We start from the raw sequence: 15,311 nt of genomic DNA on the forward strand, positions 1-15,311 counted from the left end.
CCTTGAAATAAGGAGCCTTACCTGTTGTGTCTGGCTGAGGAACTGGGCAGAGGTCATGAGGTATTTTCTCAACAGGCACTGTGGATGGCAACCTGTTAAAGAGCAATTCGGTGTCTTTATTGGTGTCAGACAGGACAAAGGGCCAGAATCAGCCTTCAGGCTGGACTGAAAGATACACCAGCACCTGCCTGGGCTGAGGAATGGAGATACTTCAAACACAACCCAATTTCCACATAGTTTATCATAGACCAGGGCCAGAGAATTGCAGAAGAAGGAGCTAGATCTGCCCCTCCTCCAAAATTATACTCCGATCTGTGAGCTTTAGCCCTTCAGGCTGAAAATCTTCTCACTTAAATCCTTTAACTTCTAGTTTCTAGAAACTGCAAGGGCTAGATATAGAAATGCCCTCCTGGTACATATCCATCTCCTCTAAGCATCCCTCACTGGCCATCAGACACTGCCTGTGCAGCCCCAACTAGCAAAGAATTTCTATTATAAAGACTTTCTAATATGCTCACAAATATTTCAGATTTAAAAGAATCCCCCTGTTGATGCTGCTGCAATATCTGGGCAGTAGGTAGCAAAGCCACACAGCTGCTGTGTATTATCCCCCCTGCAAGACCTGATGCATCCCTGTAAAAATCCCATCTTAAATAAAAAAAACTTACTGCTTTTCTGGCTGCACAACTGCAATTCTTCTCTTCCTTCGCACTGCAAAAATGAAGCAAGGTTAAAAAAAATAGTTTTTTACCCTTCTGTCCCATAAAGTACACCCAGAATGCATAAAAAGCTGTGTAAATGCACTGACTATAAAATGACTTTGAACACAATGAAATGGTACTTAATTACTATCACCATCTTCTCTTGGTATTTTTTAAGTAAGTCACTACATCATTAAAACCTACTTTAAAGATGTAATAATACATTTAATCTTTCCTCTGGAATGCTAATATTGTGTTTTATGGGGATCAGTATAAAAAAAAAAAGAAAGTAAAAACACAAATATTTTTCCATACAGAAACACATATGGATAAGATTACATTTTACAAGCATGATTACCTCCAGCATAATTTATCCCCAGCTATAAATTGTGATAAGGCTGCATAATGTTGCCATAGCAGTATTCTCCCAAATTAGGCCCTGGCTGCCTGATTTTTAACTTAAGCATATTTAACTCTTTGAAAGGGTTGACACGTTTTAAGATTTGCCTTTCAGATGTTAATTAATACAAAGAGTGAGGCTAATTTTTCACCCTGGGGGCTTGAGATTGGGGTTGGATAGTTTGGAACAGGATAACCAACACCAAGTCACTGAGCACCCAACTGCCTTCAGATGGACAGTAAAGAAATATGTCTTAACATGCACTGGAGGAAGGACAAAACACTCTGGGCTTAACTGTTCTGGGAGAGATTTAAATTAAACCCCAGGTAAATCGCTGAGCTGGTAAAGATGGTGAAATAAGGGGACACATACCCTGGGAAGGGGCAGAAACCATCACAGGAAGGCAGCAAACATTTCTGAATTTAGATGGAGCAGATCCAGCTTTGGAGATGGAGTATTTAGAAGATCTCTTTAAAGTCCATTCCACCCTTTATTTTATGTTTTTTTTTTTTTAAAACTGAGGTCTTTGTCCCTAATTCACGGGTTTTTTTTTTTCAAAACTGAGGTCTTTGTCCCTAATTCACTCAGCTACTGAGGTGAACTTAGCACAGTAAAACCTGGTTTCTCTTTGAAAAATGACAACCCCACTGCAAACTCACAAGCCACTGCAATCCCAAGCCATGTAACAGCCTTCCCCAGCACAAACAATCCCAGTTTTTGAGGGACTGACCACAGAGACAAGTACAAATTTTATAATCCCAGTCTGGTCACTAATTAGATTTACTACTATTTATTTCAGTAGACTTATAGACTGGTTATGCATCTGCTGGTTAGGTTGATAGGTTCAAAAATGGGATTATAGACTTAAGACAAACTCCCTGATACATCCAGTGCAGTGCTTGAGGTTTCCATGTACTTACAAACAGCTTTGTGTGGTGGAGTTAGGTTATAAGCATTTGCCTCACACCAGCCCACGGGGAAAATGTCCATAGACTCCACATCAACTATGTACTCTGGAGATGGCACCTGTAAACCTGCAAACACAAAAGTAGAATGTGATTTAGACATGAGAATACCCAGCTCAAAGCCATTCCAGCATTCATCATGAACCAAAGGAAGCAAATGATGGAGCATGTAAAAATAAATCTGCTTCCCTGCAACGAAATCAGGCACCGTTTCATCTTCGGTTTGGCACAGGCAGCAATGGTAGAGCTGTTGCATTTACAGTGCAATGAGATTCAGAGAAAAAACCCATTAAGAGCACTCTGAGGGTGTGCAATGAAGCAGACAAAAGGCAGTAAGGTTAAACATGCACAACTTTGCCCAACAAAACAGCCTGACTGACCTTTGGGTTTTTGTAGAGTTGCACAAGTGAGTTAGAAGGACTTGTTGGGTGCTTGTTCTTAATGCTAAGAGAGTGTATATAGGCTGGTAGCTAACATGATAGATACGTTTTTAGGCCTCAATGCCTCCCCGAGGGTTTTTTGTGTAGTTCTGCCCTTGAGTCACATTTTTAAAGGGTGAGAGTTGGCCATTCCTCTGTCTAGAAGTGCCATGAATTCTGCTAGGGGTCCTCACTGCACATGAAACAAGAGGTGATCACCCAACAAGACAGAGGCAGTAAAAAAGCCCCAGGTGGGACACATGCATAATACTGGCTCCAAAACTTCACTCAAAGACTCTATTTAAATCAAATATCTTCCAGTTTGGTTATTATGTCTTCCTTAGAAGACAATCTCCTGTCTTGCTTCATGGAGGTCACACTCACAGCATCATAGAATCATTAAGGTTGGAAAATCTTTAAGTCCAACCCTTATCCAGCACTGCCAAGGCCATCACTAAACCATCTCTAAGTACCACATCCACCTGCTTTTTGAACACTTCCAGGGATGCTGATTCCACCACTTTCCTAAGCAGTCTGTTCTAATGCTTGACTACCCTTTCAGTGAAGAAATTTTTCCCATTTTTTTCCTCATTTTCCTATTTTCCACTCAAATCCCACTGCAGCAAATGACAATATTCCCACTGGCATTGAGTTCTTTTAAAAACAACTCTGGGTTCTGAGTCAAGACACCATTTAATTACTCCAATTCAATTTCATCTGCACTGGCACAGCCAGGCCAGCAACCTCACCCCCCTCCGCCAATTCCACACTAAGACCTGCAGCTCCAGCACCAGCATGAGGTGATCTCCTAATAAAAGAGACCAAAGGCTCAGCAGCTTCCCCTGCATTACCCTCGTCTTGGCATCTGTTACAACATCTTTGCCTCCTGCTTAAGGCAGCAATGTTTGACTGTGCACAGCCAGATGACTATGGGGAACTTTCCACTAATGAATGTTCATCAAGGGCTTGTGGTGTAATTGAAACAGTAATTGAACTTTGTGATGGGAACTGAGATGCTGCATTTGGATCAATCTTGTCTCTAGTAATGAACTTGATGTGCTCTGAGCCTCTGTGGCTGTATGAAAACTCAAAGGAAGCAGGAGAATAGGTGCTGGTGCCCACATTGCTGGAGGAAATAATTTAAACATGAAATCACTGATTCATGGATGCCTTCATGGTGTTTCTCTGAGCCACTGAAGATATAGTCTCTGTTTCACTGGGATGTGGGGAAGGGAAGAGGATGGGATGAAGGCACCTAATTCAGGATATAACTCGTTCATATGACCTCAAGACAAGTTCTCAGCAACTGACATTCCCTGCAAAAGCATTTCCCTCCATGAGAAAGTATCACGAGGTCACTGCTCAGTTTGAACCTGATGAAAGCTGCACCCTCCAGGAGGGAAAACATTTTCACCTAACACCACAAATCCAGCCAAAAAACAACGTGAGAACCATAGATCAAACCCTAAACAGAGCAAGAAATCAACACAGACCCCACTGAAATGTCACCAGGCCTGAGAAAAATCCACTGTTTTCATTATTGTAATGGTGTTATTCTGACTTGATGTTCTTACAAGTTTTCTCCAACCTTAATGATTCTATGATTCTAATTTATTCTAAAAATAAACAGATCAAATGTACTTTCCTGCTAGCAAGCAACACATGTGCCATGAAGGGTTTTTCCAACCAAAATGGGTTCTGGTTTGGAAGGTTACAGCTGCAGCCACCCTGATGAACAAAAAATGGGTCTATGAACGTTCTGGTTTGGAAGTTTACAGCTGCAGCCACCCTGATGAACAAGGAAGCACCACAATGTCTGTTCTCCTGCAACACCTCTATTCTTCTTGCAAGACATATTCATAGCTACTCTGTCCTCCCTGGCACTGCTTCTGCCATCTGGCAATTGATAATCCTGCTCTCAACTTCCAACATCTTATTGCTTCCTTTGCTATGAACGTTCTGGTTTGGAAGTTTACAGCTGCAGCCACCCTGATGAACAAGGAAGCACCACAATGTCTGTTCTCCTGCAACACCTCTATTCTTCTTGCAAGACATATTCATAGCTACTCTGTCCTCCCTGGCACTGCTTCTGCCATCTGGCAATTGATAATCCTGCTCTCAACTTCCAACATCTTATTGCTTCCTTTGGCCTCGCTCACAGAAGTGGAAAACAGCTTGTTTGAGACTCATTAGTTTCACTCTCTGCATTTTATGTTCCTTCTTCTCAGACTAAGAAATGTCCATGAGACCTGGGAGGTTAAATGGAAAAGAAGAGGGAGACTAGAAACAGAGTGAGGAAAACTATGTCCTGTTATGAATCCTATAGGATGGGGAGAATAGAGCAGCAACTCTAGATAACTCTCGAAGGGAAAATTACAGGAAAGTTCCCTGGAGAAGTGATTAACAGAAGGGTTTTCCTCAAATTCCTATGCTGTGCAGAGAGTGTACGTTATTACTTGTATAAATTCACACCAGAAAGCTTCAGCTTTAAAATCTAAAATGAACCAGTAAAAATTAACAATGCAGATGATGAGTAATAAAGTAGCAGAAAGCGTTGGGATGTGCATAGCATCACATCAGTCCTGGGCTTCTCCTCCACCACGGGGGAACTATACTGCTGCTCATTAAATGCTTGTCCTGAAGTTTACAGAGTTTTGCTACTGTACAAAGTGTGATTTATTACACACTGTTCCCTCATGTCTAACTCGACGCTGCTTAACTACTGCGTCCTGGTTTATGGCTGCAGTTTGGGCTATCAAACAGGGAGACTGGCAACAATCTCCCTGGGAGGGCAACAATGAAAGCTTCAGACGTGCCCGTGATAAATGGTGGGACCCAAGGCCTTCAGCAAGGGGCTCCCATGGTAGTTGAGGAGTCTTGCTGCTTGCAGAATATAAATAATCACTTAGAAACAACAGTGTATTAATGGAGTCAAAAAAACCCCATGCAACAGTTCAAGCCCCATGTATTTTACAGCTCTGCACGCAGGGTTTAGGGTGTTTTAAAGCCTGGTTTTAGCATAACTCTGTGCATACTGTAGTGCTGTATTTCTCCAGCAGCAAAGATTTCTTTTTATTTTTGCTGTCTTTTGCATCTTTTCCTTTTACTACATTCCTGGTATTGAGATATAACCCAAGCATAAAGCATCAATGGATCAGAACTCAAATGACAAGGAGATGCACAAAGGGGTTTTTTTATGGTAAGTTTTAAAAAACATCCCTTAAGAAATTCAAAGAGTAAAAGGAAGGGAGGATGACATGAGTGAGGGAAGCAAGGTGGGAGTGTGTGGCCCTATCCCTACATCAATCCATGTCTTGAAGAACTAGTTGATTTCAAGGCTCAAGAAACAGCACCTCCTGTTCACTCTAATGGGCAAAAGTTCAGTGAACACTGAGTCCCTTTGAAAGCATTACAGGTTAGAGGGGTGGAAAAAGAATGACTCCCAAACTCCATAAAATCTGCATGGAAAAGTGAAGACACCTGGCCATTTAAGAAGGGAAGCTGCCAAAATGGATGAGATTCCTTGACCAGATGGGTGTAAATTCAACAACAGCCTAACAATCACACAATCATTTAAAGGCCTCTGAGATGATGGTTCTCCAGAAGAAAGCAAAGAAACACATTACACTTGTAGTTCATGCTGACCCAATTACTACTATTGATTTCAGAGGAAAACTAAAGCTCTTACACCCCTTACAGATGAAGCCACTAGCTTGAAACACAAGTATAAATTATACTATGTTGTGACAATAACAGATGCTACAACAACTCTATGACTTATCACAGCGCCCATCAAAACACCTACATAAACACAGTTTTCTGCTCTCCAGGACTTCACAAATAACAGTTTTTAAAGCAATAGCAAGAATCCCTGTGTTGTTCTAAATTACACATACTTAAGAAGTTGTTGCCCAGATGAAATGAGAAAACACAGTCCTGAGAGCAAAAATAGAGAGGAAATGAGCTCATCTATACTTCAAGAAAGGTGGAGGGAGGAGGGATCGAGGCATAGGATGGTCACGGTGTGGAATTTTAATGCACCTAGGTGAAAAATGAGAGGAAGGAGGGAGGGGGGGGGAGGAATCAAAGGTGACCATGCTGATGGAGTCCACATGGATGTGAGGGTTGGAAGGGCTTGTGGCTCCCTCAGAGAAAGAGCAAGCAAAGACAATTCTTTAGAACATATTATTGGTCATCATGTATAAAATAGAAAAGCTTGAGAAAGTGATTTTGTCCAGAGGGTGAAGGACAAAATTAAGAGTGAGTGAACCACACAAACACAAGAAGCTGTTACAGCACATACCTTCCAGGTGAAGCCACATTAACCGTCCTTTCACTGAGGTGACAGAGGCAACACATATCTCTGCAGGGTTCCTGGGGTTCACTGCCTCCAGCTTCATGTTCTTAGTAAAGCCACGGCTGAAGGATGTCTGAAAGAGTCAAGAGCTAACGCTGAACTATGGCACTGCAGCACTGCATGGCTTCAGTGAGGCTGGGCACTGGGAAGTACTGCCACATCTGGACCTCTGTATACTTAAATACAACACCAAAGAAATAGATCTTTCACAGGTTACCTGAGGTCCCCACTGCCCTCCTGTTATTCTCCAGTGAAGGCAAAGCCAAGCCAGATGTTCCAGCAATGAACCCTGAATGAGTGATCATCACCCCAAATAACAAGCACAAGACCAAAATGTGGAGTCATGAGCTCGTGAGAATGTAGCATCCCCCACTGTACTAAGAGTGTGGGAGCTTGAGAGAAGCTGCAGCTCAAATCATTCAGGTACCACTGCTGAAGGCTAACGTGTGTCCTGCAAACTGCTTCAGCCCAAGGCTGGCCTGGCCCTGTGACAGCAAGAGGCCGCAGAACAGTCCCTCTTGCTCCTGTTTGTAGCCATTTGAGGTGATCCCAAGCATAGACAGATCCCAAGACCCCACTTTCATTCTTACCCTTTACCCTTTCCAGTGTGCCCTTCTTTTGTTTATACTCAATCCCTTCTCAGTATCTCCTCCTCCACTATCCCTGAAAATATACTAATGCAATACCTGTGACCATGCCATGGCTTCCCTTCCTTGCATTTTTGCTTCCCTCTGTCCCACCTGCTCTGCAACACATCAGCTCTGCTTGCCTCTCTCTGTTTGCACACAGTAGCATGAAAAGACATTTTTGCTAACAGTTGGGATGGGTAATAATTGTCACTGACTCAAAATGACACCAATCTCTCATCCAGCCACACCATGTGAGAAATTTGAAGCCAGGCTCAAATTCAGCCCTTCTGCTGCTTGTACAACCCCAAGGACCATGGGGGTTCATCTTGAAAAATCACTGGGAGCAATTCACAAGCCTAAAAACTTCTGAATTTGGTCTTATTTTTTTTTTTCCCCATGCAAGAACATGCTGCTACTCTCAAACATCGCTTCAACTGTCTCAAGCTTTGCTCAGCACACAGATCAAGATCACCCTGCAAAAGCTGCCCATGGCCAGGACTGCAGAAAAGCAGGAGGAGTTTGTTGAAATGCGTTTGATGTTGCCTAACAAGGAGAAGTCGTTTATCATTGCACCAGCTCCTTTCATTGCAATTTGGTGCTGGAGGCTAATTTATACTGAATCAATGGCAAAACAGTTAGCTGGGAGTTTATTTTACTAAGCATTTGGTCATGTCAATCCATTTCATAACTGCCTGTCCTTGTTAAAAATCCTCCCTGGGGAAGTAGTTACAGCATATCTACTGCCAGCACCACGTCTGGCTGCACGAGGTGGAAGATGAGCTTGCAATAAGCTTCTGTCAAAGAGCCTCTCACAGCCACGAATCAAGTGGACCTGCCAGGGAAGTTGCACAAGTGACAACAGTAAGATAGCATCTCTCTGCAGAGAACGGTGTTATAGGGAGTGGAAGAATAACAGACACATGTTCATCTGGTGACTGTTTCCTTGAAAAAAAAAATCAAGGGAAAAAAAGTACTCAGGCCTGATTTAATCTTGGAGGATATTATGCAGAGACTGTTCTCAAGGCTGCCGGTGTTGAGAGCATAGATCCATTACTTGACAAAATGAAAAGAGCTATAAAGAAAAGGAAGAAGTGCTTGCAGAAGAGCAGAAATGCAACAGTTGTGCCACTCTACTGGGGAATGCAGCACTGTCCGACTGCCCTCAGTGCTGTTGGAAATCTGCACTTAATGTCCCTTGAGGCAGATGGTTCTGCAAGTTTGTTTAAATGTATCCCACTTGGAACCAGAGAAAATACCCAAAACGTGAAAATGGCCAGATGAAACCATGCAATCTCTTCATCTAGTTGATTTTTTTTTATAGCACTTGAATTACTTGCAATGGCCAGTTGAGATCCTTCTTGTGCTAAGTGCTGCACAGAATCAGAGAGCAGGAAATCAAAATTAATCAGATCAGACATGAGTAAGAGAACATTTCTTCTCTTTTAGGATGAAGACCTAAAGCATTTCTCCAGCCTCCTTCCTAGTACCTACTCATGGTGGTCTGAGTGAACCTCCCAAGCCCTTTCTGCAGTTTTTCTGTGCAATCTATTTTGTTTCTCATGGATAGACAGGAGCAACACAAAGGCAAAAGGAAGAACTTACATTTCTAAAGCACAGGTGAGGCGCTGCCTCCGCTCCACACTGCTTCTGGTAGTCTGCCCAGTCAAAGTCCTGGCCAGAGTAACCTGCAGGGTGACAAAACAGAAAATGCCATCAGCCACCATTTCACACCAGAGAGAGAGCACAAAATGGGCCACAAGCAGATGAACATTTGTGTTTCAGCATCCCACCCCTTCTCAGTGAACTGTGCAGTATGAGCAGGCAACACCTCTGGATCACTGCTTATACACCAGGAGAGACAATGTCTACATTCTCCAGCCTCCACCCAACACAACTCCTGCATTTCACTTCGCCTACATTCTCCAGCCTGCACCCAACACAACTCCTGCATTTCACTTAGAAAACTCCAAGTCTTCATTAAAAGGTAGTAAACCATAATTATTTTCCTTATTTTTCCCTTTTCTGTGAGCATCTCCCAACTTCTAATAAACCCACAACTACTGAGAAGTGCTACTGTCCCCAACTTCCAGGTGGGGCTAATCATGGACTTCTTTCTCCCTTCTTTAGCTATCTAAAAGGCCCACAACTACTGAGAAGTGCTACTTTCTCCCTTCTTTAGCTATCTAAAAGCTGGGGTTATGGAGCTGGACAACTACCTGAAAGAAGGTTGTAGCCAGGTGGGGGTTGGCCTCTTCTCCCAGGCAACTAGGATGAAAGGAAATGGCCTCAAGTTGCACCAGGGGAGGTTCAGGTTGGACATCATGAAGCATTTTTTTGGTGACAGGGTTGTCAAGCTCTGGAACAGACAGCCCAGGGAACTGCTGAAGTCACCATCCCTGACAGTGTTCAAGAAAGGACTGGAAGTGGCACTCAGTGCTCTGGTCTAGTTGACACAATGGTGATCAGTCAGAGGTTGGACTCAATGATCTTAGAGGTCTTTTCCAACCTTACTGATCCTCTGCTTCTCTGCCCATGCTATAAGCTGCTTCCCTGAGCATATGAGGAGGTACCATGTACCCAGTACCTCCAGTAGTACATGGCACTCACACACTTATCCTGGGATGCTTAGCCCAAGTAACAACATTGAAATCTGTGTTTGCACAACTCAACTGCTGCCCCTCAAACACGCAAAACCTCCCTGTGTTTGCTATCTCAGCTCTCAGAATGGAAGAGCGCAGCAGCCTAATCAGAAGCAAATATAACAATACAAATGCACTGGTGGTTTTGGAAGTGGCATTTTCTTAGTAAGCCTTACAACTAGGAGCACTAGCAAAATGTTTTTTGCCCTCTTAATAGCTCATAAAACAATAGTTGTTGCTCTAAAGGGAAGTGGTCTATAAATCCAGCTCTAATAAATATAAACAGTGCTGGTTCAATGTTTATACAGCAGCAGTAAATGGGTATTCATTTTTGGCACTGTACAGGAAAATAACTGCTCTCTATTTCTAGTAGCAAATGTTTGCACCTCCTGTTCATGACTCATCTACTCTATGTTTGGCTTCAGTAAACCTCTGATAGGCAAAAAAGGCAAGAGAATGGGTATCAGACAAATAAAGGACTCTGAACTCAAACACCCCAACCTGGCACATTGTTCTGATGAAATAAAATCAGCCAATTTTAACATCAGAAAATCGCATGTCAACCATAAATTCACCAAAAAAAAACCCCAAGCCCAGAATAGAGCAAAGAAATTATTTTCACAAAAAGAAAAGGTGTTTCTTCTGTTTCCATCCTTTGCTTCATGGGAACTTCTTGCCTTTCCACAGGAAGAACTATTTGGGTAATACTAAATGGAATCACAGAATCATTCAGGTTGGAAAAGGCCTCCAAAATCATCAAGCCCATCCATTAGCCCAGCACTTCCAAGTCCACCACCAAGCTATGTCTGAGTGTCACATGTATATATTTTTTAAACACATCCCTGGGCAGATTGTCCCACTTCTTGACAATCCTTTTGCTGTACAAATATTGTCAACTTATTCTCTGTCAGGGGTGATGCTGGCTGGGAATGCCTGAGTGCTGGGGAAGCAGGAGGGGGGGCCAAATCTGGTGTGAGAAAGGGCAATTTTGTACAGTCCAGGGCAGATGGAGGTGTGATTTGGGTGGAAATAGTGGGATTTCCTCCCTCTTCTGCAGACCTGCTCATTAGCAGCCAGCTCACACCACAACCTTCCTCACTTCCCCAGCATTGCAGCCCTCTTGTATCAGTCCTCGCTATTTTTTTACTCAAAGCTGGTATTATTCTGCTCAGAGAAGACTGTCACCCTCAGTGGGGGTTTGGATGCTTTTTACTTTCCCTCTGCTTTCATTTTTTTGTGGTTTGTGGGGGTTTGCTGTCTTTATTTTGGTTTTTTTCCACTTTGAAATAGATCACTCTAATATCTGATTACATTTTACTAACTCATAGAGTGTGTCTGCCAACAGAAAAGGGTTTTGACACCAAAGGTGCTAAAATGCAGTTTGGGCATGCAGCCCTCATACACAGCCTAAGAAATACAGCAACACACAGCACATAGCTGTCTGCCACTGGGTTTATGCCTTTTTAATAGCTTCCCTGCAGGATTCCTGATCTCACAGCAGAGAGCCAATTCTATCTTCATCAGGGGAATGAGGGGAGATTTCCTGCAATTTCTCAGGAGCCCAGGTGGGTCCCAATCATAGAATCAACCAGGTTGGAAAAGACCTCCAAGATCATCAGGTCCAACCCTACCACGGTCACTAGATCATGGCACTAAGTGCCACATCCAGTCTCATCCTAAAAACCTCCAGGGATGGTGAATCCACCACCTCCCTGGGCAGCACATTCCAATGCCTGAGCACTCTCTCCCTAACAAATCTCTTCCTAATATCCAACCTAACCCTCCCCTGGCAGAGCTTGAGTCTGTGCCCTCTTGTCCTGCTGCTGGTTGCCTGGGAGAAGAGACCAACCCCCACCTGACTCCAACCTCCTGTCAGGGAGTTGTAGAGAGTCGTAAGGTCTCCCCTGAGCCTCCACAGGCATCACATTAGATCACAGAATGGCTTGGGTTGGAATGGTCCTTGAAGATCACCTAGTTTCACTCCCCTGCTATGGGCAGGGACTCCTTCCACTAGACCAAGCTGCTGGTCTGGTGCACTAGACCAGGTGAGTACTTGCCCCTTAGACTTTACTGGCCAAGTTAAACATTCATCATGTTCTGACATAGCTAAAAGTGTTGGCGTCCAACAGAGAGTCTGCACACACTTGACCCATAAAACACCATCTCAGACATGCTTTGTTTCAGCATGGCTTGGAAATTAATAGGCCATGACCCTGTAAAGAGCAATGTCTGGTCTGTGGTCTACTGCAGTTAATTAGCCAGCCTGGGGGAAGCTGCATGTGAATTTGGGTGGAAAAAACCCCAAAATATTCCATTTACTCTCATTTTTAGCAACTTTTGTGGACAGTATCAGTGACTGCTTTGTAGGCATTATCATTACACCTGGATGTGAGGAGGAGGGAGCTAAAGCCCCTGACATCACATTTCTTTCAGTACCAGCAGAAGGGTAATCATGGATGCAGTGTATGCAGCTGCACCCACAGGGCTCCAGGACTTTGGTGGGAATTTCAAATTACATGTGCTGAAGAGACACTCTGGATAAACATAAGAGGTGATGGAATCTGGTAGGGAATAACCCTTCATGCTTCTCTGGGTTTGGCAGCAGCAAAGTTTTTCCAAAATGGAGACAAATCTATATGTGCAAAACTTAGTTGGGATATTTTTATTTTTTTTTAGCCATTTCTTTTCCTCCCAAGTAACACCAATTTTTGGCTATGGATCAACACCCTAACCAGCTTCAAAAATCTCAAATTCCAGAGAAGCAATACATTTTGTGAGCAAAGAAGTATTGCTTGGGCACCACAGGTGGCTGTCTGAAATCACAAGTAATTAACTGCACTGCTACAAAGTTGGGGAATAGCTCTGTTGGAGGCTGTTTCTGCTGACTCTGACCTGAACACTGCTTGTAACATGCCCTTGCCTGGGATTTTTGGAGACAGCCAAGGAAATGCCTAGAACTCCTGGGCAAGCAGCTCTTCAGTTTAGTTTAGACATTCAGATTTAGGAGCTTTGTTTGGCCTTGGTGTTGTACCAAGGAGGATGCTGTAGGGAGATGCCTGGTTTGCCTCTAGAACAATATGACTTTTAATGCTCCTTTTGCTCTCAACACACACAAAGAATTGCTTTCACAGGAATTCAGGAGGATTTGGCACAGCCTGATTGAGACTCCAAAACACATGGACATCAATCCACCAGCAAGACACATTTGCAGAGATATTCACAGGCTGCTATGAGCCAGAACAGCACAAACCACTCCAGAGAACTACTCTGGCTTGAGATACTTCAGGTGATGCTCTGCAGCAACCACCATTACAGTTTTAAAGGCAATAATAACAAGCAAACTTCCTTCAGAGGAAACCTGAAAATGACAGAGAGGGAATACGAACCCTTGGGAGGTGTGAGATTGACTCCGTTTTTAAGGCACCACTGTATTGGTAAGATCCCTAAGGAATCTGCATGGCAAAGCATTGAGATTTTGCTGGGTTCAGGTCTCAAGTCATCAATGGTCACTTGTAGATAATGATTGTTAAAAACCTAAGGGAGAAAAAGAAGAGAACAAAATAAGAAGTTCAATTTGCTGTAACACAAGGTAATGTGGAAACATGAAACAGCCAAACCTTGAGATCAAACTACCACAAACAACTTGCTCTCACTTAATCCTTTTCATCCAAGTGTTTCTACCAAAGAGACCAAAGCCTGAGGTTTAGAAATATGTAAACTGAGGCAAGGGAAAGCACTAGGGTTCAGGGTCATTCAGTGTGCCCACAGCAGAGCAGGGACTGGAGGTGATCCTGGACACCCTCTCTCTTGCCTTTGAGAGTGTGGATTAAAAGTCCAAGTTCTGCCTCCATCTAGCAGTTTTATTTCAATAGGTTTCCCAGATGTGCAAGGAAAATACATCTGGTTGGAGAGGACAGAGTGACAAAAGAGGGATCCCTCATTTTGGCATGGAAGAGGCAGATGAACATGCTCATCCCCATTTGTTCTATGTGCATATAACCAGCTGATAATGCCTGTAGGAAAGACTCAGTTCATTAACTAGGAACATCCATAGATGTGGCTCCAGCCACTCTTGAGTCTTCCTAAATGTGGTAAAAGGTTCCTTATCAGGCCCTTTTCATGTCTGCTCAGCGCTCACCTTGGTCACTGATGCAGGACAGATATGAAATGGCTCTCTCATATTCACTGCCTCCAGCTTCATCCCCACAGTGAAGAAGTGGTTTCTCAAATCAGCATGGTCCTGTGGGAAGAGATGGGAAGGGGAACACATGGTGACATCCACCAAGAAGGAAACAATACATTTGAAAATCTATTTGAAAGGTGTCCACATGGATTTTGTCACTTAGCTGGTTGCTACTGGTCCTATGTTCTTTTCATGCCAACGAAACCACAGAAAGAAATGGGACAACCTCACTCCTAGAGGACACACATACAGGACAAAGCTCATGATATCTAAAGCACAATGTATGTCCATCTCATCAGCATCTAACCAGAACTTGGTAAACAAGGAGAGCACGCTCACCAAAATGAGGACCTGTCTGAGAAATGGCTGCTTGAAAATGTCCCCTGGGCAGAGCCTCTTCACCTCTGACAGCCACTACCATCTGAGAGCAACTAAGGGTCCAGAGGTGGGAAAACTCAAACTGAAATACCCCAGGGTAATGCACAACATGATCGCAAACAGTTCTGGATGGCCCTGATGTACCTTGATGAATGTCCAGCTCCTGCAGGGCACCAAAATAAGGAACTGCACTGGTTTCCATGTGCTGCAAGATGGAAAGGTCTTTTCTCCAGCTAGGAGATTAGAGCCTGGACAAGAAACTGGGACCCAAAACGTGGGCAATAAGAGAACAACATATTGATGGGAAAACAGGTAACTGTGTTCAAGCACATGCCCAACACAACACTTTCACCTGGGATCAAACCTGGCTGCACCCAAAGGCTACACCCAGAGGGTTCCCCACAAGTACCTTTGGAGATGCAGTCCTGAACTCAGAAGCAATCTGGATTCAGCTCCCCAGTTTGCCACCAGTTTAACATCTAATGACTCCATCCCTTGTGATGGCCATCTAATAGTCATACAAGTTGGCATCCTAATCCCAGAGTAAAAGTGGCATTTTCTGTTCATTCCATTACAGGATTTCTAACCCATCGGTGCATTAGCCAATACAAGCATAAAAAGAGATGATGTTCTATTTAAC

General features: G+C 43.5%; 1 protein-coding gene across 1 annotated transcript in view; it reads right to left on the bottom strand.

The window, feature by feature from the left end:
- SFMBT2 (Scm-like with four mbt domains 2) overlaps positions 1–15,311 on the bottom strand; it is an 85,893-nt gene that overhangs the window by 17,713 nt on the left and 52,869 nt on the right. Inside the window, exons 7-13 of the mRNA XM_009078434.1 lie at positions 14,249–14,350; positions 13,497–13,644; positions 9,074–9,156; positions 6,789–6,915; positions 2,022–2,135; positions 669–711; positions 22–92 (exon numbers count right to left, since the gene is read on the bottom strand). Coding sequence (XP_009076682.1) covers positions 22–92; positions 669–711; positions 2,022–2,135; positions 6,789–6,915; positions 9,074–9,156; positions 13,497–13,644; positions 14,249–14,350 — 688 coding nt within the window. The remainder of the gene's footprint in view (positions 1–21; positions 93–668; positions 712–2,021; positions 2,136–6,788; positions 6,916–9,073; positions 9,157–13,496; positions 13,645–14,248; positions 14,351–15,311) is intronic.

This window comes from Acanthisitta chloris, unplaced genomic scaffold (genome assembly GCF_000695815.1).
Source record: "Acanthisitta chloris isolate BGI_N310 unplaced genomic scaffold, ASM69581v1 scaffold9297, whole genome shotgun sequence".
NCBI lineage: Eukaryota > Metazoa > Chordata > Aves > Passeriformes > Acanthisittidae > Acanthisitta > Acanthisitta chloris.